This window comes from Sabethes cyaneus, chromosome 2, assembly GCF_943734655.1.
Source record: "Sabethes cyaneus chromosome 2, idSabCyanKW18_F2, whole genome shotgun sequence".
Taxonomy (NCBI): Eukaryota; Metazoa; Arthropoda; class Insecta; order Diptera; family Culicidae; genus Sabethes; species Sabethes cyaneus.
In genome coordinates, this window is record NC_071354.1 from 214667351 (window position 1) to 214693341 (window position 25991).

A 25991-nucleotide genomic window follows, 5' to 3' on the forward strand; every position below is an offset into this window, starting at 1 on the left:
AAGCGGCATAAAAACCCAGCATCTTTTACCAGCGCAAATTAAGAAATATAAAATAATTACAAATTACAGAATAACAACGTAAATTACATAAACAAATTGTTAAAAATTAAAATCATGTCGACTATTGTAAGTAACAGCCATACCCCGGACTGGTCCATCCAGACCATAATTGGTACGCCGTGTTCCTACTCGTAGAAGCTCTTGGTGTCGTTCAGGTCGGGAAGGGCAATGCAACTGAAGCGAAGAAAGTGTAGATGGACAGTCATACACTCCAGCTAGAATTTTATGTGCCGTCGTGGCTCCAGCGAAGTGACACTGATCAACAAGCAAAGGTCCTCATAGGGTGGAAGATCGTCCGGATTTCTCCACGTAATGTCCGACATACACTCCGAACGAAGCGTTTTTGGATGCTCTCAATCCGCCTAGACCAAAACTCAAATTGCGGATCCCATACAACACAGCTTGTTTCAAATATTGATCACACCAGTGGACAGTAAAGTGTACGCAATGTATCTGGATCCCGAAACTCTTTTCCAATTCTTATGATAAGCCCCAGTTGGCGATTAGCTTTGTTCATTATCATATCATAGTGCTGTCGAAAAGTTAACTTATCATCTAGCATGACGCCGAGATCAGTTACAACATTACTACGAAACAGAAGCTGGCCGCAGATATAGTAGTCATGAATCAGTGTTTGCTTTTTGCGAGAGAAACATATAATTGAACATTTGGGGATGCTAATCGTCATATAATTACAATCGCACCACTCCGCAAACATGTTGATCAGATCCTGCAATCTCAGGCAGTCCGTTTGTGTACGAACGGTCGTATAAATTTTGGTATCGTCAGCATAAAACAAACGTGTGCAAGGTGGTAGTAGTCGGGATAAGTCATTTATAAATAACGAAAATAGTAAAGGTCCTAGAGTGCTACCCTGGGGTACTTCTGAACCATTTCCGAACCAGTCAGACAAATATGCATCTAATTTCACAGTCATTTTGCGGTTTTGTAGATTGGAGCCAAGCCATGTTGCTGAAAAGTAGCTGAAGCTCCCAGTTTATCAAGCTTAGTTAGTAGAATACCATGATCGACCCAGTCAAATGCTGCTTTCAGGTCAGTGTAAACGGCGTCAACCATAGTCCGCAAGCACAAAGAAGTAAAATCGAGCAAATTTGTAGAAACCGATCTACCGGGAAAAAATCCAAGCTGCGATGTGAATATATAGTTTTTCACGGGAAAGAAAAGATAATTGTAAACAATTGTTTCCAAAATCTTCGAGCAAGCACAAAGAGACGTATAATTCCTCGATAGTTTTGCACGTTACGCTTCTCACCTTTCTTGAAAACCGGAAACATGGAAGACGACTTCCAATGACTAGGAAATTGCTGGCTTTGCAGAGAGAGATTGAATATTGCAGTAATCGGTGATTTTAAGACATTGCCACATTTCTTCAGCAGTACAGCAGGAATACCATCCGGGCCAGGGCTGTAGGACTATTTCAATTTACAAATAGCAACGGAAACTTCATCTTCAGTCACCGTAAAAGTTGTGATCTCAATCTGATTGCTGGGTACCAACCTCAATGCTTTGGCGATGCTATCATTTTTGGCAGAATCAGTGTTAAAAATTCCCGAGAAATGTTTAGCAAACAAGTCACATTTTCTGTGTAGAGAAGTCGCTTCGTCCTCATTCAGAAATACGCTGGAGGGTAAACCGTCCTCCTTACGTTTCGTGTTTATAAATCTCCAAAAGCTTTTCTGTTTAAACCGAAGATTTTGCTCAGCTCTTATTAAGAGTTTTGTATTTCCTACTAGCCGTGGTAAAACGTATCCGGTTGGAGTCAGTTTTTGTTCTCTAACAGGCGCGAAGGGATGATTTTCGTTTACGGTTTAGACGAGAGAGTTTATTATTTCCCCAAGCTGGTTTACGGCGAGGACGAATTAGAGGAACATGTCGCTCGATCAGATCATGAATCTCCACAGTAAATATGTTGACGGCTTCATCTACATTCGTGCAATTATTTAACGGCGACCAATCAATTGAACAAAAATCTTCATTCATGGTATCGTAATCACCACGTCGGAAATCAAGCTCATTAGGGTCTAATTCTTCAACGATTAACATTTCTTGCATGATTAACATTTCTAAACAAGCTAGCCATCACAGGCAGGTGATGAGCGTCAATAACACTAAGCACGTTAAAAGCACCAGACACATCACAAGCGCGTAAGGCATGCTTATTCACAAAAATGAGATCCAGACGTCTACCGTTCTGATTGTGAATTGCATTGATCTGATACAAATCGTGTAGAGCGACACCATGTAATAAGCAGGAACTGCTAGCGTTAATTGCGTAAATACATACACCGGTTTGATAACAGGACATTGTCCTTGTAAGTATCACCTGAAACTCATTGGTAAATTTAATTAAGCTAACTGTCACTTTTGTAACCATGAGATTGAAAGCTTCGAACATTTGCTGTGCGACTGTGACTACATAGAAACTTGGAATGCTACTCATAATCAGGTGATAAATTTCATACGGAATGCATTACCTGTTTGAGACAAATGTCCACAGTTGTAGAGGTAGCCAATCAAATTTTGATAGCTCACTGATACGACATGGCATAAAATAAAACAGGACACATCACAATAGATCAAAATAATGGTCGCGGTGGTAAAAAACGGCTTACTATCGGTGCAACAAAATGCATAGTAATTTCGTTTAGTAGAAAACCCCCTTAGACTACTGCTGCACTATTAAATGCCAACCAAATTAAAGTGAAAGTGTAGTGAAGGATCCATTGCCACCATACCCAATTAGTTGCAAAAGTAAACAAAAATTTGAGGTTCACCATCAGAATTGAATTGGAATTTCGTGACTTTTACTGTTTGAAGTCTCTCTATTACTCGTTAGTTTGCGGTCTATCCTTGAAACAGCAGCACTCGTTTGGACTCCATATTCCACATCGTGGTTCACAAGGAGGTTTATAAGATCACCTTTGCTGTTCCTTCCGTGGACTAATCCGCTCGAGCTCCTACCATATGAAAGTCGCTGCCGATTATTCGGTATGGAAAAATTACGCCAAAAATGTGCTCCGTACGATCGTAAAAATGGCAAGTAATTTTGGCTTCAACCGCAAGTCAAACTTTTCTTAGTTCGAGATGTGGTAAAAAAATTGCATCGGTCCAAAAAAAAGTTTCGAGCCAAAAGGTCAAGAAACGAGCAGGATTACGTAAGTTTATAGTTTAAACAGCACTTAACGGCAACGATCAGCAAAATATGACAGTAAAAACGCGTGTCCAACAGCGGTACACACGAATAGTTATGACTCTAACTACACTGTTGTATCATTATGATATGATAGACGATGAGACAAACCTGTCATTGCGAGAAACAAGTTTGATGTACCCGAAAGCAGCTTAGAAAGCAAATATATTCGAAATTTGCCAACAAATTATAAAACTTATTTGCTGTTAGGATCTTAACTTAACAACGATGGAGATGCACGAAGATCAATAAACTTTTTAGAAGTCATGATCGTGCTTTATGTTTTATACCATCAATAGTCGATGATGAAAAGTTTTTCTTCACAATGGGGAAAATTTTTTTCCCACCACCGAGATGTTATTGAATTCGAACTAAGTTTCCAAAACAATCGTTTTTGTGCGGAGAAAGATATTTGTTTATTTTTTTTCAATACCTATATGGGTAAGTATCAAACTTTCCCGTTAACTAAAACAATCGATCATTTTTAGTACCGTCCGAAGCAAACAGTGCAGTGTGGCGATTCGTGAGTTAAGTATTGCCGAAATTATATAAAAAACTCGATTTACCGCTCAACTTTACTTGTTTCCCTGGCTGGCCGCCGACCAAAGCACATGTTGTCTGGTGGAAACGTGTTTGGTTTATTTGGGTTCGCTGAGGACCGGCTCTCGAAACTTTCGAACGGAGATGCATCGCACTTGGGTAACCACACTATCCCACGAGGGTGAAGAAAAAGTATTACAAAACTTTAAATCTTTAAAACAAACCGGTTCCATTGAAACCCTTTTCTGCATTGCTTTCTTTGTTTGTGTGTTTGCGCGGTATACGTTCGGGGGCACAAAAACCTGCTAACCGATTTTTGGACACGGATGCTCGACCCGGCGTGCCTGTCTGTCAAGGTACCACCGCACCGTCCCGCACCGAATCAGTGGATGCGGTGGCCATACAAAGTATCACGACCACTCTATCGGGAAACCATCGAATGCCACGAACATTCATCATCTTCATCTTCCACTGTGGTGTTTTACATGTACATACGTACGGTGCATGCTCCATTCGAACATCTTACGCTGATGATGCAATTTTCAATTGATCGGTGTTTGCATTCAATCGAATCTAATTTAGCGTTGTTGGTCCGGTTGCTGCCTTTCGACGGTCTCCGTTTGCGCTGCTATTAATTCACGACTTTATTGCATTCCATAGTCAATTTTGCAACGTAATTAATACATCGTTACGAGGGTTCTATTTGGGGTCTTCCATATAATGCTGAGGTTTATAGACGTGATTAATATTATCTCCTGCAGTCGAAGAACGTATGGCTCATAACGGGTTTTTCCCTTGCGGCACAAAATCGCAGGCTGTTAAAAACATAATTTTAATGTTTAATATACCTACACTAATCTAATCAACAGCAAATAAAAGCTTAGGTAGCGATGTTATAGCCACCAATGGATTTGAATCATCATTTTTCCAACGTATTCGGTTACTGCATCAAAACATCAATCTCTGCTAGATGTGTTCTAGAATGGTCCGGCTACGATGACCGGCGATGAACCAGAAAACGTTGCATCCACCATAAGTACACGTGAATCTACCGGATAATCGTTTCGATTCGAGCTACATTCGAAACCAACCGACCATGCCGGAAAATTGCTAAGCATTGTAACTAGTTGCTCCAACGTTGGTATACCACAGAAGTAATAAAGATATATTTTTGAGAAAATAGTAGTGCGCAAAACGATATGAGTGCTCGGTTATTGTCCATAGCAGCACAAACACAGTCTGTCGGTTCTGGGTTATCTGGCATCTGTGTCAAAGAAATTATTGCCGGCCTTTCTGTAAGGTCCATTTGTTTCACGGTTCACAGATTTCATGAAAGATTGGTTTTTGCTTAGCGACTAGAAGTGCACTTGGTGCATCATGGTGAAACATTTACCTACTAACGTTGGCTCGGACGAACGGACCCTGGAGCGGACTGTTTATTGCTGTAATTTTTTTCCCAGGTGAAAAATGTTGTGCTCAAAAACTAGATTGAAAGTAATGACAAATGTATACCGGATATTCTTTTGGAATTTCTTTTCTCTGTTGTGGCTTAAACTCCATACATTCCCTATGCCCCACACCCACTCATTGGTTTTGGTACTTTGGATTCTGGTATCTACTTACTGGTTAGTTCATCCTAAATCAATTGAAACTAAACGGAAAGCAGGTAAATGCAGCGTTTTAGCTATAATTTAACTAATACTACCTATTATTTTCGATATGTAGTCGAATCGGCTACTCCTGAACTGTCGGCATTTTGCATTTATGTTTGGTCCGTAAAATTTTGACATTTTCAACCCGATGGTGTAAAAGCCAATCGCACAGCAGGTGTTGAATCAATCGAAGATCAAGCGGCTGATTTATGGAACCAATTTGAAGATCAGACAGCGAAAAGTTCAACTTTGTGACAGCATAAGCCTTATCTAGATGTGAAGATTGTGTGTGACTTGTTTCGACAGGAAGTGATAAATTTTATTAAGTATAGACATGTTTCATTTTTTGTCAGAAGGAAGCGGAACCTTAAAAGCAGATTTTTGCTCCCAGATTAATATTTGCATTAAATGAGCTGTGCGCAGCCCATTGCGCTGTACTAAGTACAGAATTGTCATTAGCACCATAATATTTAGCATCAGAAAAGTAACTGAAATGCTTAAACTTCTTTTTTTTGTAGTAGGCTTAAACCACTGCCGACCATTAGTTTTGTTTCGTTTCATCACTATGAGAAGGTATGACTTTCCTAATGAACTTCATTACCTTTTTCGGTTTAGCAGACCATATCTCGTTAGGGGTAAGGGCACCCTTTTCGAAAATCCACAGCCTTCGCTGAATTAGCGCGCTGCATTAACACAGCATGTGTTCCGAGGTTTCCACCTTAAAATTACAGTAGCGACATGTATCATCTGTCAGCTTACCTAGATTTCTTAGATGTTATCTACTCGGACAATTTACGAGAGTGTATCTTTGAGACCGATTAGCGTACTCATATCTGCTGTATACCAGCTACGTTTGATACTTTTGCATGGCGTAACGAACTGTTTCGATTGCCTTAATGTTGGAAGAGCTCTCCAATTGGCATCAATCATCGATGATTCCCATATTCAAAGCATTCAAAGCAATATATTTTCAGTAGGATGACCCTAAAAAGGCTCAGGTCCGACGAATTTAGTTGAGGAACCAATTCTTGCTGAGCAGGTTCCCAGATAATATTAACATATTCCAGCGCTACGGGATAGAATTAGCACTCATTTTTACTGTGTGAACTGCTTCCTGTTTCACTAATTTTTGGCATATACCTTGTAAAATAGTTAATTAGCGAGGACATTATCTTCCACTTGAATGCCAGGGATTTGATAAAATAGCAACTAATTTCCATTTGATGGGGTCCCGTAACGCTGAAATGTGTCTAATGGTTTTGGGAATGCATCCCCAAATTGTCGGACTGACGGACTGCTTGATTACCGGCGAAAAATCACAGAAATTGGCATGTCTTTATTTTCTAGTCAAACAAATATTTGAACAAGTCAAAATAGCACGTATTTCTTCTCGGAAGACTGCAGCTCACTGTCACCCCAGCTCCTGTACCCTAGCTTCTGCAGATTTACATATTTTAGGATCATCGGTGTAAAAAAGAGTAATCCTGAGCGAGTTTCGATTACTTTGTAGGGTATATCAAAGTGTGTCCTAGTTTCCATTCAGTCTTTATTCATAATTACCAAAATGATCAGTTGAAAATCTCTGAGGATTCGTAGGCGTCCATTTTAAACGTGTTTAGTACGCCGAAGTCCAAGAGCACCTTTTCTACTTCTAGTTATACCAACTAGTGCAACGGTAGAAGACACAACGGAGCATCTAGGGCTTTGGAAGGTGCGCTGGTTACTGCTGCAGTTATTGAAGAACATGCCATATGTTGTAGTTTACCAAGTCTTTTTTGAGATGATATTTGTGATAGTTTTAGAGTTTTAGGGCAATTTTTATTAAATCTATTGCTATAGATAAAAAGAGTATTGTTTGCTTTTGAAATTGTATACTCTAGATGATCGCCCAAGTATTCAGTATGCTTGGATAGCTCCAATTGTACTCCCCCATGGGGAAGGGCTGCAACATTGTAATTCGTTTTTCTTGTAAATGGCATTAACCCTGTGCCCATTTTGATATTCAAATAATAAAAAAGTCATGTAGGAAATTTGTATCACTACGAAACATTCTGACATCTTCTAGGGAGTCAAGATGAACAACTTTGCGCAAATTTTGAAACATTTGGTTAAGAGATAGAATAACCATGGGCAGTGTTGAAAAATTCATAGCAGCAATAAACCTCAATGAGATTTCAAGCACAAGAAATTTCAACCTTGATCAGAAGCGCCAAACTCACGTATGAATTTCTCTCGCTATTATACGCGATGTTTCTGTTACTATGCGATGTGAACCAAATTCAGCTGTGAGCATTTTGGCATTTCATACAACGAACCAGAGAGCGAAAGAGAAGCTACCGCCAGAGAAAATATCAGCAGCGAAAAATGCCGCACACATTCACGAATTAAGATGGCAAATAGATTGGCGGAATTTACATTTTTCCTTCGCGGGAATCGACATTTTCTTAACTAGAAAGTAAAAAGCCTAATGAGAATTAGATAAACATGTAATTTAAATGTGTGTTTTAGTTTAACTTTGTCATTTATTTAGAAATTCAGGCTCTCACGCTCACTCACAGCTACGTATCGGACGAGAGAATGCCTATACTGTTCAACAACAAATTTATATGTATATGTGCATAGCTCAGGGTAGCCGTTGAAGCAAAGCAAAGTGTGATCAAGCGGGAAGAAATATGTATGAGTTTTGTGCTTCTTGCCTTCTTGCCATGCACAAATCACGCGTGAGTTTTTCTGCAGAGAATCAAGTTGACATGATTCACGTTGATTTTGATTTTTGATGAGTTTTGAGATTTTGAGTTTTTATCATAACTGGTTCTCGTAGTTATTAAGTTCCTTGGGGAAGCGCAAAATTGGTTTTTGACATAATTTTGCCAAATTTTTAAAAAAAATTTGATATATGTTGAACTTTACAACTTTTTATCATTTTTGATATTGGCTTATACTGGTCAAGTTAATTTGTACTTCTTATTAGGGAGTAAATGTGTTTTTGTGAATGTTGAACTTTGAAATCAAATTATCCACTGAGGTCATATCAATTCTGTTTGCTGCAGTTACATACCATGATATGGGCCATCTAGACCCGCGGATACAGAGCAGGGTGTCGATTATCCAGCGAAAATAAAATTCCCTGACTTTTCCAGGTTTTTCCAGGTGTATTTCAAAAAAATCCAGATGCAAAATATCTCGTTAATTCCTCTTTTTAAAGTGTTCATTTGACTTAATTATACTCCTGAATTATTATTTTCTAATGAGTTCATTTTTCCTTTTCAATTCAAATTCATCTATTTATGCGAAATTTCTATGTGCCAAATTAAAACTAATTCCAACATAAACAACGCACATCGAAATTAAAAAATTGAGCTAAATAAAAATTACAAGATGTCTTTTCGGCAAAAATGAAAATAGTTTACTGGCTTATCTAATTGCCAAAAGGTGGTGGGATGAGCCGTTTTGTCTGTTTGATGATATGTATTAGGAGCTTTGCCCAAAGTTAAACACAGTCTAAAGGAAACACCGCGCTAGAACTGTTGCCAGAATGTGGTAAATAAACATGTTGTTCGCATAACTGTGTCGCCAAAAGTAACTAAAACTTTATAATTTCTGTGTAATTTCTTCCAATAATATCAATATCGACCCGGCAACCATGAAAGAGCATTTCATTTTTGAGTGACGCGGTGGATAACCTTCAATGAAACTCACAATATAATGAATGGGTATAAATCCGCTTCAAACATTTAACTATGCAAAAAAATAAGTATAAAAGTTATTGTTCTTTAGCTTAGAACACAATTTGAAGAAGTTTTCTGACACAAAACCCGATTTGTCTGAGCAGCTATTTCGATTTGTTATCAAAATTTGAGGAAATAATTGTTGCTCAGGAATTTAAAAAACTTTGATGCCAAATGATTCAATTGATTCAATTGTTTATGCCAATTGAGCAACGCAGCATCGTTGCATTATTTGCTCTTATTCAACTTACTTGCAACCAACTTTTAATATTCAGGGAAATTTCCGTTTTGCGACTCTATCGAATCTCTGCTCGCAGTCGAGTTTCAAAGATATGACTGATTTGTCAGACTAAAAAAGAATTTTGAGGCTGAGATGGTCTTTCATTCGAATACGCATCAAGCGTAGGTTTTCACTAGTGATTAAAGACAGAGTTCTGATCCGATCAGGTTGAATACCGTAGCAAATTCTTAAAGACTGCTCTTGGTTCAGTTTGATTAGTCCTCGTTCCATTTACAGTCTGATCTCGGTCTGGAATTATCTAGAGGCCAAATTTGCTTGTTTTAAATGCTGAGTTTTTTCTAAATATCTATGAATATTTTTTTCTCGAAGCTTCGAAGAGTCATTAACACTCTTGCTGAATTGGCTGCAATAAAACAGAAAAAGTATTGTTCCAACAAAGTATGCGCTTTGCGTGTCAACATCCACCAGCCTGGTATGGACTTTTTATGTCACTTTCCGTACAAAATAAGCAAATTTCTATACACAACTTTTGATCTAAATATCCGATTAATATCGAAGAGTTCAAAAGATATTAATAATGATCAAGTGGATTGTGAGTTTCTTCCTTTTGAAACGAAAATCGATCAAATCAAACCAACCGTTGTTGAGAAACGTGATCTGGTTTAAAGCAGGTTAGTCGCATATTCATTAAATTCAAAATTTCGAAGCTTTGGAAAATATGTAGGCACACAGCAGATTGATTGCACGCGAGTAAAAATAACGTGCCATTCTATTTGATTTGGGCATACGCGAAAGCCTTGAATAAAAAGGTACTAGATACTAGAAGTAAATGTTATCCTTGCGATGTCATAACTTTTCCGGTATATTTTCTGCACATGCCAAAAATCCCTGACTTCGAATGAAATTCCCTGACTTTTCCAGGTTGAAACGAATTTCCCTGACATTTCCAGGTTTTCCCTGATTTTCCAGGTAATCGACACCCTGCAGAGTCCGTAAACGGATCCAATTTTTTTTTATTAGAGTAACTTTAATCCAAAGGGGCCATTCACCAGAACGCAAACGGATCTCATAGAGGAACGTCTAAACGATATTTTTTAAAATGTCAGTTTTTTTTACAATCAAAGGAGATAACGATAGAAGAAAGTAATGAAACAAAGGTCACTATCAATTTAGGCGCGAGACCAGGCATGAAAGGGAAAGAGTGAAAAATTAGGTAAGGGAGAGACATTGAGCCAACGCTTATGAAGTTGGTATAATGTTCCTCTTCATCCAAGGCAAAAAAATCCGATGATGTTAAGCACGAATTCTACGTCAAGGTTCAACGAACCAATGGAAAGTGCTATATGTTTTACCATATCCAGAAGAATTGTCAACTCTAGCACCTACTTTTCGCGTCTAAATATTCAGAAACACATTTGGTGTCACCCACATAAAGACTACAGCTCCCAGATCGATCATCTGAGCGATGGTTGATACTTTTCGGGGACCAAATACCGATTCTGATCACTATCTTATCGTGTGCAGGATTCGCGCAAGATTATCGAACGCGGCAAAGAGGACACTGCCTTTCAACATCCAGTGGTTAAAGACAGATGTCGTGGCAGCGAAATTCGCCAGAAAGCTTAATATATTTTTATCTGATTTATTAATCAGAGAACAGTAGGAGGAAAGAGAAGAAGAAATTTTTCGTGGAGGAACATCCATAACATTCATGGTGTCATTAAAACAACTGCGAGAATGGTGGCAGGTACGACGTGTGGAAGACAGCGTAACAGCTGGTTTGATATAGAAGGCCAGAGAGTGAAGGATGAGAAAGATATAGGGAAGCTATCCTTATTTACTTACTTAGGAGGCTTGCCGTCCTAAGACAAAGCCGGCTAAACAAAGTTTCTCCATGTAACTCAGTTGAGGACTATCGCCCTCCAATTCCTCGGACACCGAGTACTCTCCGCCAGATCTCGCTCCACCTGGTCTAACCATCTTGCACGCTGCGCTCCTGGTCGTCTTGTTCCTACCGGATTTAAGGCGAACACCATCTTTGCAGGGTAGTTGTCCGGCATTCGAACTTGTCGCCTTTTTTATAGATCGGGCAGATAACCCCATTTTTCCACTCCTCCGGTAGCTGTTCCGCATCCCAAATTCTAACAATTAGTCGGTGTAAACAAACGGCCAGCTTTTCTGGTCCCATTTTAATAAGCTCCGCTCCGATGCCATCTTTTCCAGCTGACTTGTTGTTTTTTAGCTGCATGATGGCCTCTTTAACTTCGCCTATCGTTGGGACTGGCACCTCTTCCCCGTTTGGTGCACCGTCGAAATCACTTTCCCCACTGCCATGGCTCTCCGCCTGGGCGCCATTCAGGTGTTCGTCGAAGTGCTGCTTCCACCTATCGGTCACCTCACAATCGTTCGTCAGAATACTGCCAGTCTTATCCCGACACATTTCGGCTCGCGGCACAAAGCCTTTGCGGGATCCGTTCAGTTTCTGGTAGAACTTTTGCGTTTCCTGAGAACGATGCAGCCGCTCCAACTCTGCATATTCCTGCTCTTCCAGGTAGCGCTTTTTCTCCAGAAAGATTTGGTTTCGCTGCATCTTCTTCTGTTTGTGTCTTTCAACGTTCTGACGTGTGGCACTGCGCATCTTGACCGCCCGCGCAGCGTTCTCCTCGTCCATCACCCTTCTACATTCATCGTCGATCCAATCGTTCCGCTGATTCCGGGCCACATGCCCGATGGAGCTCTCCGCTATCCTAGGGTCTCTCTTATTTATTAGTATCACTCAACCTTCGTAACATTTATGAGGGCAAGTAGAGTTCTTTACGGTTCTCTTACGAAAACAAAAAACTAATAATTCTTTCCTATCCCCAACAACTGTAAGAACCTGGATAGGACGGTAATCACTCTAAGGAGGCATTTGATTTTCGTTTAAGGGCATGAAATGAAACCCAAAGTTCCGTATTGCTAGTAAAAAACACAAGTTACAGTTAAAAATCCTAATAAACTAATAACACTTTTTTCTTGCTTCCGTACCATCGCAAACAACAAGTTACTTGTTCTTTTGAACAAAGCTTTGTTGCTAGCACCAACTACGAATGTGTGCACCTATTTATGCTATGCCAATAGCAAATTTCGCGATTTGACCCGACCGTGCAACACAGAAACATGTTGAGAAGGCCATTACTGAAAAACGGCAAGTCTGCTAAAACGAAAGACATCCCGGTTGAACTTCTAAAAGTGCGGAGCAAGCGGCTGACAAAGCAATCCATCGCATCATTATCAGCCGGATTAGCAAATACCTTTGGAGTGGATTTTTTTTTTGTCGAAAGGTTAGACCCCGCGACCATTATTTTGATATATTTTGGTATACTTCTTCTTTTGTCTAGGTATCAGTTACCGACAAAACACTATTGATGGAGGAGTGGTTGGCCAACCTTATTTGGTTGGATTGCATTCAATTCATTTTGCCTATTTTTAGAAGCTATCTATCGAGACTCAGTTCTGCTTATATAGCGCTCCTCCGCATCCTGTTCTGTAGACTGTTAGCGGAGGTCTTCCTCGACGGGTACAAAACTGGTTTTCGTGATGGATAAGATGTTCACCCTGCGTTAGTTCCGGGAATACAACTTTCAGATTTATAATCTTTTCATTGGCATTAAGGCTACGCATGATTCGGTCAAACGTAATGAGCTGTGGCAGATAATACTAGAAGATATGGCTTTGCGATGAAATTAGTTAAGCTGATTCGTACGACGGTTGTTCTCTATGGACATAAAACGCGGGCGCTACCCGAGGAGGAACTGCGAGTGGAAGGAGTTTTCGAGAGACAAGTGCTAAAAACGATCTTCAACGACGTATCAAAAGAACGGAGTATGTAGGTGGACGATGAACCATGAACTGGCACAGGTCTATGGTGAATCCAGTATTCAAAAGATGGTTAAAGCTGGACAGAAATGATGGACAGGCTTTAACTACATAAATCATGGACGCTGATCGACTAGCGCTTGGGTTTTTAAGCGTAAAATTTTACGATTGACGGAAAATAGCAAATGAAGTGTGGCGCAGATGCATGCACCACGAGCTAGGGTATCTATGCCAGTAGTGGATCCTCTACCTATAATGGACTCGTGGGTACAATTCTGCGTAGTCTGCGATCGACCGGACAATGCTGAGGACATGGTGACGTGTGATTCCTGCGGTTCCTGGTGTCTAGTATAGCGGATCAGTCGTGGAATTGTACTTCGTGTGGCAGCGCAGGCCGCGCGCAGTCGGAGAAAGCAGATCCCAAAACGTTGAATGTACCATCCAACGGATGGAAGTCGTCAAAGACATCGGATGTAGACAAATCCCACACCAGGAAGAAGTCGACAGCCAAGGGGTCTGTAAATGTTGCTTCTAGTGTTCAGGATAAAGTGATTAAGATAGAGTTGACAATGCTAGAAGAGCAAGAGCAAATTAAAGAGCAAGAGCCAAAAGGTTGGCTGAGGAAAAGGCGTTCGCAGAGAAACAGCTCGCGGATGAGGAAAAGTTTCGTAAAGCCTAGTAAAAAATGAGACAAGTCTCTCGAAAAAATAAAAAGCCTTGTCCGGAAACCGAGAAAAGTGAGGACGATGATGGCCAGTATTCCAGTGCACGAGCGGAGATACCACCGACCAGCCGTCAGTTAGCGGCGCGACAAGTGATGGGGAAAGATTTGCCGGTATTTTCTAAAAATCGAGAGGAGTGGTCTATCTGGAACAGTAACTTCGAACGGTCTACGGTTACACGTGGGTTTTCCCAGGATGAAAATTTAATCCGGTTGCAGCGTTGCCTGAAATATTGCAGTTACGCTATGGTCGGCCAGAAACGTTGATCAAAACACTCACTGAAAAGATTCATCGTCTTCCTCCACTAAACACAGACAGTTTGGTGAGGACTGCCGAGCTAGTAGGAAAACTTCCTGTAGATTACAAGATGATATGGTCGGAATATAAAAGTTCCTTTGCAGAGGTTCATCTTGGAACGTTTGGAGCGTTCATGGCTTCCAACTTTTAATATAAAAATTAAAATTAGGGTTAATTAAAATTACCCGAATTACTCGCAAAAAAGGCATCATTTTATTCAAAGCTCTGCCCAGGGAATCAGAATACTCACTGAAAAGTTTTATAAATCATGTTTAAAACTACAAAAATTAAAAAAATGTAAATCGGGGTTCGACAAAATCGGAATATTACTGTATATCAGTTTTCCAATTATATCAGCTCAAAATTCACGGCTGATATAATCGGAACAACACTATAATAGGTAATAGGTTCTTCTACGATGCTTGATTAAATAAGTTATGATTTTTTGAAATAAACAATTTTTAGGACAATTGTATAATTTCCATTGAAGATTTTTATTGTTTTCATTTGACACTACGCTTGCGTATAAAACTATGAGAATTAGTGACACCCTTCAATCCACGATAATACAGAAAAAAAAGCCTAGCAATTGGATAATCTCTTTCTAGAGTGCCTAAGTATGTACTTTGAATTATCTCAGAAAACTTAAAATGCTATATTTTACCATTTTTGCTTATTAAAGCTGTATTCAATGTATGATAAAGGAAATCAAACATTACATAAATTTAACAAATGTACCGGGTTTGTCAACTAGTCATACTTTCTAGATTGGCACTGATAAGCCGGGCACAATTTATTCATTGATTTTATTGGGGTAACATTTTTATGAGAATCTAGCTGACTGATAAGAAACCAATATCGGTAGCTGGTAGCTTGATGTTCTGGCAATCAATACTAAATTTACAGATAAGGGCGCTACACACCCCAAAAGCTGTGCCAATTTTGATATGAAGAGATAATATTATCCAATGTTTGAGAAGCATTATCCACTCTAGCCGAAATAAAAAAAAACTAACGACATGAACGGAAGGGTGGCTAAAAACTGCAAGCATGACTAACTTTATGTACCTACGCCATCCACGCGGCAAGGTGAAGAGAAAAGAATTAATACAAACTAACGCAACCGAAAAGGTAACAAGCGCTAAAGAAACCACAACGCAAAGCTGACATTGACGCGCACGCCTTTGCGCTGTTTGCGATGCCTGAACTTAAGAAAGCTCTATGAAGAACCAACTGAGTTGACAAAAGGAAAGAAAACAGAAAAAACTGGACACGTTGCACGAAAGTTGTCAGTTTTTTCTTGAAGCCTATCATCATTAGGTGCCGCGCGTGTCAATGTTCTCTCAATCACATCTTTGACCGTACGTAGTTTCGAATAACTTTACTCACCTGCTTCTTTGTCGTAAAATTTTCACCTTCGAAGTTAATCGCGTTCGCACGTAGTAATCTAACTTTCCCTTCAATTCTTCGTTAGTACTTCCGTCGTCCACCAGAATAATTTCCTGCAGCAGTCGTGGATCCGCGGTATTCAGAACACTGTGAACCGTTCGTACCAGCACCGAGTAGGGCTCGTTGTAGAATATTATGATAACACTCGTCGATGGTAAACTATCAATGTCAAACTTTTTCCGCTTGCATGCTGGATGTCGTTCATCCGGAGGCGTTCTATTGTAGCTGAGATGTTCACTCAGTTCCTCGTTCAGAGCAATCGTAGCCAATTGCTTTTCGCCAATTTCCTTAGCCTCACCACTTAGCTCTACGCCTTTGCCATTATCGCCAAGGCCACGCTCCTGCTTGGCAAGGTCAGCCAATACCAGTTGCTCGAAAAACTGGTCTTGACTGCCAGTTCCAACGGCCACAAGAATATTTCCTCGGTTAATCGTACCCACCAGCCCATTGGCCAATGGGATGGTGTTCGGATTGTTGGTTCCGTTTAGGTTTTTAAAGTAGAACAACACAAACAGTGCCACAACTAGCAGCAGGATCAGCTTCGAGTACAGGTTGCGCCGAATGCTGAGGCCCCCGCGGAAGAACATTATCGCAGTCGCATCGGTGTTCCCACACCGAGTGCAGGTTTTTGAGGAATTTCAAGTTTACAACACCCTCTTTTCGATCTAGTCAAATCGCATAACTCATTTAGGAAATTTTGATTCTTCTTTGCACAACACAAGTAGGCTGTGTACACGGAAGCAAAAGCAACTCGGAGAAGTTTGATGCTGTTGAATGTGTCAACTACTTTTGCACGGCTACTAATTCCTGTCCTACTTCTAGAGGGGAATCAAAACACCTTTTTCTTTATTAGAGGCGTCCTTTTTATGCTTGAGCTAAACTAAAAACCACTAACTATTCGCTAGTTTTCTAAAAACTTGAGGTTTTTCTTAAAAATGAAAAATGAGGAGACTGCAAAGTAATGGAATCACAACACGAACGCGAATCAACTCAAACAATCCATGCCTACACGACACAAACGATGGACGGGAACTGAACTGAGCACGAAGCAGATCATGGAAATCATGAAAACGAACGATGGATGAGGAAGTGAGGAACACGAATGCAAAGGACAGTCGAAAAGAAAGGGCTTTTGTCACTTTTGTTGACATTTTGCGAAAGCCGAAAATGTGCCGAACGTGCCGAAGCGAAGGCCGAAAGGATGACGTTTCGACATAGCCGGTTGGACACTGGTGAGGTTAGAATTGGTCGAATTTTGTTTGCTATAAATTCAATGGAGCAAGCGAGAAATACCAGGAATAAATATCTGTACTCGATCTTACCCTTATACCCTATCGTGCAACTAACGGACGTGCAATTAAAAGAGGGTGCAACTGAAGGATGTGCAAACAGCGCACACGAGTGTTAGTTGCTAGATACAGAATTATGAAGAAATAACAGCATGTCCATTTACGTCAATAAATACGGATAAAATGAGCCAATCCGTGCCATTACCAATGCGTTGAATTTTACCTTTTTGGTTTCAATATTTCATTACATGTTTTTATAAGAATACTATCATCACTGACGAACTGACATGACACTTAGAAGAAAACCCTTAAAAACCATCGTCCTGCACATTTTGCTTGCACACTAGCACCCTCTGTTATGCATGTTGCGGAGTAGCTTGCATTTACAGGGTTTTATGCTGTAGGGTTTTGTACATTTGAATGGTTTTATACTGAAAACTTAAAGCAACACTTGCGCGCCGCGGTGTGGCCATGTTGTGAAACATGCTTTTTTGAAAAATGAGTGGTTTTTGATTGGACGATGGAATTATCGCGAGTGTCTCGTCTGTTTGTCTGTGCTATCATGATTCCGTGTGTTCGTTACTTGCATTAAGGGGACATCCACGACCAAAAATTTTGAAAAAATCATCATTTTTTACATCAGATTTTGATTCTGCAATCTTTTCCGCTTATTTTGATACTAAATTTGTAATGATCCGACCACGGAAAGTGGCCGAAAAACGATCATACACATAAGCATTCCAGTGCGGCGTGGAAAAACCTCAGGAGCGGCGTTTTATTTCGCCGAGGTTGATCGTTTTTCGGCCACTTTCCGTGGTCGGATCATTACAAATTTAGTATCAAAATAAGCGGAAAAGATTGCAGAATCAAAATCTCCATGATTGACATATCTTTGTTAATATTCAAATGTGAATTTGCTTATCCAGCTTTTTAGGAGCCACACTGGCGGACGTGTTCATAATATTTGAACAACATTTTTGACATTTCAGTAATACATTGCACGTTTTGTTTCCGCACGTTCACGGCAAAACCATAGGAACTTGCGGAAAGTAAATATGTCACTGAAATACTAAAAATGCTGTTCAAATATTATAAACACGTCCGCTATTATGGCTCGTAAAAAATGGATAGGACTTGTAAAATTGCTGCAATGCCATCGTGTTTCGTAATACAGCCTGAATTCGTTAATTGGGCCATGATTGCACTCCAGCTGATTCGCTAATTGGGTCGACTGACAGTTGTTAGAAATTTCTAAACTCGAAAATTCCATACAATTTTGACATTCAAGTTGTCACATAGCCCAATTAGCAAACACCCAATTAACGAACCGCCCAATTAACGAACCACCAATTAACGAAACTTTGCTGTAATTGCTAATTGCTATAATTTCATTATGGCAATTCGACAAAACCGGCCAAACTCTTTTGTGCATTTGTAACGTTCACGATTTCTCGGTGTAAACAAATTTTGACAGTTTTGTTCTGCTGGGTGCTGGTGCTGGTGTTGGTGATGATCATTAGCATTATTGCACATAAAAGTTAAATTCATAAAAACTTAATTTTACCGATTGAAAATAATACAATAAACACTAAATTATGAGTGAAAAATCAACGAATCCATACGATATGGACAGTGCTAGTTTCGATCCCGATCGATATCTGCAAAAGCTGCTGAAAGTAAGTGCATCTTGCTCACAAGCTTGTCAGCCTTTTAAAATTAATTTATTTTCAGGAGTGCTCGTTAAAACAGATAATGGACACCGAGGCAGCGATTGTTCGTCAAACGCAAACTTTGCACAGCGATATGCAAACCTTGGTATATGAAAATTACAACAAATTCATTTCGGCTACCGACACAATTCGCAAAATGAAAACCGATTTCAAGAGCATGGAAACGGAAATGAACCTGCTGGTAGCGAACATGGCCTCCATCAGTAAGTGCAGTGAAAAAATTACCGACACCCTGCAGGAAACCCGAACGCAGCTGACAAGACTTTCCGGCAAGCATCAGCTGCTGAAGAAATTACAGTTTCTTTCGTCACTTCCGGCGAAGCTTAAAACACTGATCGACGAAGGTAACTATCAGCAGGCAGTGCAAGAGTACAACCATGCCCAGAAAGTGCTTCAACAGTACGGAAATCAACCATCTTTTCAAGGGATACAGGAAGATTGTATCAATATTTTAGATGATTTAAAAAAGTTGCTGAAGCAAGATTTTCACAAAACGGGTAAGACCGCTCAGGCGCTAACGCAGATTGGTGAATTGTTGCTGCAGTTGGGTGAGCGACCGTCAGATTTGGCTAAAGAAATGCTCGAATGTGCTACTAAGCGCTTGCATGAGCAAATTGTTATGCTTCAGGATCAAACCGATAGAGATATGATTGAATTTATCGATTTGGGAATTGAAGGATTTCTGAATGATTTGACACTGGTAATAAGCTCATACAATGACATGTTTCTATCCAAGCATATCGAGCAGGAAGCAGACGATTTCGAAGAAATCGCTCGAAGGGATTTGAATAAATTTGTAAATCGAAATATTGACGAATTTCTCGCGCTGGTACAAGATCGGGCAGAGGTTGAAATTGGACATGGTGATTCGCAAATTATTCTACGCGGTCTGGATCGTCTGCACCGTCGGCTGACTGCCATGCGTTCGCTTTGTCGAGCAGTAGATATGGCCAAGTCAGGAATCGATATTATCATTAATGCCGTCTATCAACTGTGCCGGGCGCACAGTAAATCCTTAAGGGATCATTTCGCCGATAACCTCAGCTCTATTCGACTGGCTTTGGTGTCGGTAAAATCGGACGGTTCCTCATCGAGCTCGTCCCAATCCGGACTGAAGGAACTAATTTCCAATCTGTTCGTATCTACTATGGAAAAAGTTAAAGGACTGCTGCAGGATTTGCTGATATTTCAGCAACCGGAATGGTCTTTTAATCTGAAAGCGGACGAGAAGGGTGCAGATTGCATAGAAGGGATTCGCGAGAACTTGCTGGTCGGCTTCCTAAGGCACATTTGCACTACAATGAATGCATTTGGTAATATCAATTCGTCCAGCCCACCGACTTTGCTGCTGATTTTATCGAAAATGTGTCTGGAGATGGACAAAACTGGCGTACATGTTTTGGTAAGCTATCAAATTTATTTATTCTGAACAAGGAAATTCACTGTTGCTGCTTTTAGATATCCTTAGTGGATGAGCTGTACGATATTGATTCGGAAAGTCCTTCGTTGGTGCACGAATCGGACCTTTGCGCGGATATGCGAGACTCTGCCCAACAGCTGCTCGATTCTTACGTTCGCCTGCAAGGTTTGAATCTCAGTCAGATGCTTCGCAAAAGTGTCGAAACGCGTGATTGGCTCAACTGTCTGGAACCACGCTCGGTTCGGGCAGTCATGAAGCGTGTGGTGGAGGAACTGTCGGTGATCGAGAATGTCCTGGGGGAGCTGTACGGTAGTAACGATTTGCGTACGGCGGCTAGCAGTGATTCGAGCCGGAAGACGCACTTTAGTTTGACCGCCTCCAAGCAGTCGCAGTTTCGATCCACCTGGTCAACGTACACGCCTTCGCAAATGGATAGCAGCTTTGTTTCGAACATTCATCGGTTGTTTTCGGAGAAGATTGAAATCTTCAGTTCAGTGGAATTCTCCAAGGTATCCATTATGACGGGCATCATTAAAATCTGTTTAAAGACACTGCTGGAGTGTGTCCGGCTGCGAACGTTCAGCAAGTATGGTTTGCAGCAAATACAGGTGGATGCTCACTATCTGCAGATGAATCTTTGGCGGTTTGTGTCGGATGAAAAGTGAGTTTTTATCGACTGTTTATCCATTACTATTATGACAGTGAAAAAATTGATTTTTTAGCTTGATTCACATTCAGCTTGATGAAATACTTGGCTCGGCTGTACTTCGTTGCTTTGAGCCAATATTGATGGAACCGAATGCAGTGGAAATCATCTGCGAGCGGAATTAATTGTCCATTCCATGTTTTAGGACGAGCAAAGGTGTACTTATGAATAAATTTGTCAACATATTTTATGAATATTTATAATATATTTCTGGTCTAAGAAATATGCCTCTAAAGGAATAAACGTATATGAAATTTTGAAGGAACAGTTTAGTTGTGCTTTTAATTATAATTCTATAATTTACATTATAGACCCATTTAGCAGCATGTTCAAATTGTGATGAGAACTGGAACAAGGGTCCATAGCTTAGTCTAGTGATTAGCTATTGAGTTGTAAAAATTGAGTACGTACAAAGGAAAAGAGTGATTCTCTCTACGGCTAACCAACTCTCAAGAGATGCGATGCAATTGGATTCGAAACGGGTCACCGTTTCAATTGTCGACTCGATATCGGGTTGACGAGCAGAATTGTGGAGTTGATGTCGACTTGACGTCGGGTCAAAAAATCCCACAGTGAAGTGGTAACTTTGCACGGGATACTCAAGCAAAGAGGCTGCCCCAAGCAAACAGAAGTTCGAATATTAGTTGACATGCGAACTCGATAGTGCACAATTAGTTCTAATTCAGTTGAACTTTCTTGCTGATTAGTAAAATAAGTGTGGAAATTTTCCCCTAATCATTTTATTTATATTTTTATATTTGATTTATATTTTATTTTAAGTTTCTAGTTCTGTTAGCAGGGTGGCAACTACCTGGAAAAACCTGGAAAAGCTGCAATTGTCAGGGAATTTGAAATTACCTGGAAAACCTGGAATAATCAGGGAATTTTTAACAAAATCAGGGATTTTTTCAAACAACCCCAATGATCGATGCATTGAGAAGTCAAGAACACTTAGAAATAGATAAAGAAATACGGCACACAAGCAATAGATTGGGTTACCGACAATTAGCTCAGTGTTTTGCAACGGGACTTATTCTGCGAGGCAAGTGAAGTGATATAACAAATTTAGTTTGCACTCACTTCGCGCGTTTCGTTTGGCGTTAGTCAAGTCGAATCGAATGACATTGAAGTTCAGGACGGAAATTTTGCGGCATGTGACACAATTCGCAGAACTTCGAAGTAAATCCTAGTGGCACCGCAGCGAAATTTGGTTTTCGAGAAAAATGTTGGAGAAATTCCACTGACTCACGGCAGTGCATAAACTTGCCATACTGTTGAATGTTACAAGTTGTAACCGAAATACGGGTGTAGCGACCCTACTTTCCACGTTACGAATTTTTGGCTCTAGCTTGGACCCGGAAGAGTAAATCCCGATCAATCCATGCAAAGTGAAATAAGCCGTGTTGGTCAGAAAGTAGAACAGCCACCAGTGGTAAAGCGAAATTAAAAATTAGCTCAATTAAACTGCTTTTTTGCATGGCCCTTGGCTGGGAGAACGAAAATTAAACACGTGGCTGGTAGGAAATGCGCCACGGCGGGTTCAAGAGCTAGCCGCAATGGGCACTAAAACTCCGCTTGCGCCTGAGTTGGCGAATAAACTTGCGCGGGCAAAAGAACAGATAAGGAACTCACGGGAGGAGTGTACTTTGTTGGTCGGCAGAATAAGAGAAAGTGATTGAAAAATTCCCCTAGGGAAATAGAGTAGGTGGGGAAATTTTTCTCAATACCTCGTAGATTGATAAACACATTTTCAGTTAAAATTATATCGCAATATGAAACCTAGAATTTTTATAAACACCGGGAAAAACCTGGAAAAATCAGGGAATTTGGTTTTTCGTATCCAGTTGCCACCCTGGTTAGAAGCTGCTTTGCATTTCTTTCGAAGTGTAATCATCAAATACGAACTTGAAAGTACGTTTAGTAACTAAACTGTAGTTACTTAAAAGTTAAGCTGGATAGATTTCTATTCATGATCACTTCATCGGCTGATTAAGTCAAAAAATCCCCTTTTATCGGAACTTTTGGTTGCTTGGGAATACAGATTGCTTGGGAACGTGATGCTACACCAGTTATTGCATTCAGTTAGGTCTCTTTTCATAGGGACCTGCATCCAGTTCACCGGAAAAAATGGCGGTTTCCCATATATTGCCGAAAAGCTGATGCATCATCTGGCCTGACAAAGATGGGTCAGTCTATTCCTGGTCCTCTATTGGATTTGTCGACTAACATTACGACTAACTAACGTTAGGCTTATTGGTCGTTTTTTAATGTTGGTCGACATTTCATACTCTTGATGGCTGCTGACGCGATTAATTCGACGAACTGTAGGCGTCAAACGTCATACGCTGCTATTTTTGTTGTTCTCTGACCTTTGAAACTCGGAAGAGTTGCTCAAAATGTCCTGCTTACAAGCTTGTTCAACAGCCGTCTCCAGTTCGGCGTATCGTTGACGGGTAAGGGGTAGCTGTCTTAACCGATCTGGATCGCGCTCGCTTAATGCCAGCTTCCGTCTCTCTCCGCTCTTGAATCTTCCTTCAAGTTTTATTCGAAATCCACTCCCTCCGTCCTCTGCGTGCTTTGCCGTGGGTTTCGTCAAGGATGAAGGCGTTTTTATTGCCGGTTCCACCAGGTGGCAACTCCGAGGCTCAGGATTCAAGTTGTTCGACAAAGGCCCTTTTTATCTCACGATACTCCAATCAGCGGATGTGGTAACGGCACCCAACTTTCTCTTCCCGACGTTGGACACGTGCGACGCATAAATGTATATCGGCGAAATCAAGATGATGGTCAGATGCAATATCAGCGCTGTGTCTGTTGCGTACATCAAGAAGGCTAGATCGTTATTTTCGGCTAATGCATATGTGGTCGATTGGTAAACGGCTGGGTACTATTGGTGCCTTGTGCACTGGGCATGAAATAGACCCCATAGTGGTCCACAGCCTCTTACCCAGCAACTCCTACCCCATCGCGGTACCGGGATACGAGCAACCTCGGTGGAGATCGGGTTAGCAACCCCGGTGGAAACCAAGATCGTATGCTGACAGGGGAGTAGGGCTCCCTCGAGCTACGTTGGCCCTCCGGTGATACTGTGGGGTTGGTTGCGGGCTTTGCAAGCCTAAACCACTAAAAAAAATCAAAGCAATGGACTCCGTAAGTAATAATAATAACTCTAATAGGAACAATCGGCAAAGACCCAGGCGACGAAAACGGACTAACGATTGGAAATTAGGAACATGGAACTGTCGGACTATAAATTTCCTCGGAAGTACCCACGTGCTCTCTAAAGAAGTGAAGAGCCGCAAGTTCAACATGGTAGCGCTGCAGGAGGTATGCTGGAAAGGAACGATGGTACGTACGTATAGAGATTGTCATACCATCTTCCAGAGCTGCGGCAATACACACGAGCTGGGCACAGACGAATGGGCAAAGACGAATTCTACGTGCAGTTGGAGCGTGAATACGACCGCTGCCCAAGACATGATGTCAAAATTATCATCGGGGACTGTAATGCTCAGGTTGGTCAGGAGGAGGAATTCGAACCGGTGATTGGACGGTTCAGCGCTCACCCGCAAACGAACGAAAACGGCCTAAGACTTGTCGACTTCGCCGCCTCCAAGAACATGGCCATACGTAGTACCTTCTTCCAGCATAACCTCTACCATCGATACACCTGGAGATCACCCAACCAGACAGAATCACAGAATAGATGGTCGGCACTTTTCAGACATTATGGACGTCAGGACCTATCCGGGCGCTAATATTGATTCGGATCACTACCTAGTGATGGTAAGGATACGTCAAAAACTATCTGTTGTGAACAACATACGATACCGACGCCCGCCACAGTATAATATAGCGCGACTGAAGCAACCGGAGGTCGCCGATAACTACGCGTCATCTCTCGAAACCGCGCTGCCGGAAGAAGGTGAGCTGGATGAAGTCCCTCTTGAGGGCTGTTGGAATGCCGTGAAAACAGCCATTAACAGCGTAGCCGTCCTAGGCCGTGTGGCACCGAATCGACGTAACGAATGGTTTGACGAGGAATGCCAGCAGATATTGACTGAGAAGAACGCAGTGCGGGTACAAATGCTGCGTAGAGCCACTCGTCAGAATGAGGAGCGATACCGATACGAACAGAAGCGGAGGCAGCAAACCCGACTCTTCAAGGAGAAGGAGCGCCACCAAGAGGAGAAGTAGTGCGAAGAGCTCGAACAGCTGTACCGCTTTCACGACACACGGAAGTTCTAACCAAGACTCAACGGATCTCGCAAAGGCTTTGAGCCGCGGGCCGAAATGTGCAGAGTTAAAGATGGAGGTATCTTCACTGACGACCGTGCGGTGATCGAAAGGTGGAAGCAGCACTACGATGAACACCTGAATGGCGTGCAAGCGGAAGACCATGATAACGGAGGAAGTGACCACGTTGGTGTAGCAAGCAACGAAGGTGTGCCACCCCCATCGATAAGGGAAGTTAAAGAAGCTATCCAGCGGCTGAAGAACAACAAAGCAGCGGGAAAGGATGGCATTGGAGTGGAACTTATTAAAATGGGCCCGCACAAGTCGGCCGGCTGTCTTCATCAGCTGATTGCCAAGATTTGGAATACTGAACGAATACCGGAGGAATGGAAAGACGGGGTTATCTGCCCTATCTACAAGAAAGGTGATAAGCTGGATTGTGAGAACTACCGAGCAATCACTATCCTGAATGTCACCAACAAAGTACTATCCCAAGTTATCTTTCATCGACTATCGCCAATAGCCAATAGATTTGTGGGAAGTTACCAGGCCAGCTTCATGGAGGGTCGGTCTACAATGGACCAAATCTTCACTCTGCGGCAGATCCTCTAGAAGTGCCGCAAATTTCGAGTCCCCACGCACCACCTGTTCATCGATTTCAAAGCCGCATATAATAGCGTAAACCGACAAGAGCTATGGAAAATTTTGGACGAAAGCGGCTTTCCGGGTAAGCTTACTAGACTTATCATGGCTACGATGGATGGGATCCTGTGTTGTGTGAGAATCTCGGGTGGATTGTCGGACCCGTTCGAATCTCGCAGGGGAGTTCGACAATGAGATGGTCTTTCCTGC

At 41.3% G+C, this 25991-nt stretch overlaps 2 protein-coding genes across 3 annotated transcripts in view; one reads left to right on the forward strand and one right to left on the reverse strand.

Moving 5' to 3' along the window:
- The window catches only part of LOC128734976 (polypeptide N-acetylgalactosaminyltransferase 1), a 44390-nt gene extending 27549 nt beyond the window's left edge, over positions 1 to 16841 (reverse strand). For both annotated transcript variants that reach the window (XR_008412000.1, XM_053829398.1), the window contains exon 1: positions 15699 to 16841. Coding sequence is in view for 1 of the 2 variants with exons in the window: in XM_053829398.1 (XP_053685373.1) it covers positions 15699 to 16345 (647 nt within the window). In the remaining variant the exon portion in view is untranslated. The remainder of the gene's footprint in view (positions 1 to 15698) is intronic.
- A 1724-nt stretch (positions 16842 to 18565) lies between these two features.
- Positions 18566 to 21156, forward strand: LOC128734996 (vacuolar protein sorting-associated protein 51 homolog). Its single transcript, XM_053829444.1, has 4 exons — positions 18566 to 18723; positions 18779 to 20179; positions 20236 to 20858; positions 20920 to 21156. The coding sequence occupies exons 1-4, from the start codon at positions 18643 to 18645 to the stop codon at positions 21026 to 21028; spliced, it is 2214 nt and encodes a 737-aa protein (XP_053685419.1). The 5' UTR covers positions 18566 to 18642; the 3' UTR covers positions 21029 to 21156.
- The last annotated feature ends 4835 nt before the right edge of the window (positions 21157 to 25991 follow it).

What these genes read in the sequence shown, in the direction of transcription:
- LOC128734996 (XM_053829444.1), top strand. Translation starts at nt 18,643, where the DNA reads ATGAGTGAAAAATCAACGAATCCATACGATATGGACAGTGCTAGTTTC. An exon ending in AAACTGGCGTACATGTTTTG is followed by an intron (nt 20,180 to 20,235) that starts GTAAGCTATCAA and finishes TGCTGCTTTTAG; the next exon opens with ATATCCTTAGTGGATGAGCT. An exon ending in CGGTTTGTGTCGGATGAAAA is followed by an intron (nt 20,859 to 20,919) that starts GTGAGTTTTTAT and finishes TTGATTTTTTAG; the next exon opens with CTTGATTCACATTCAGCTTG.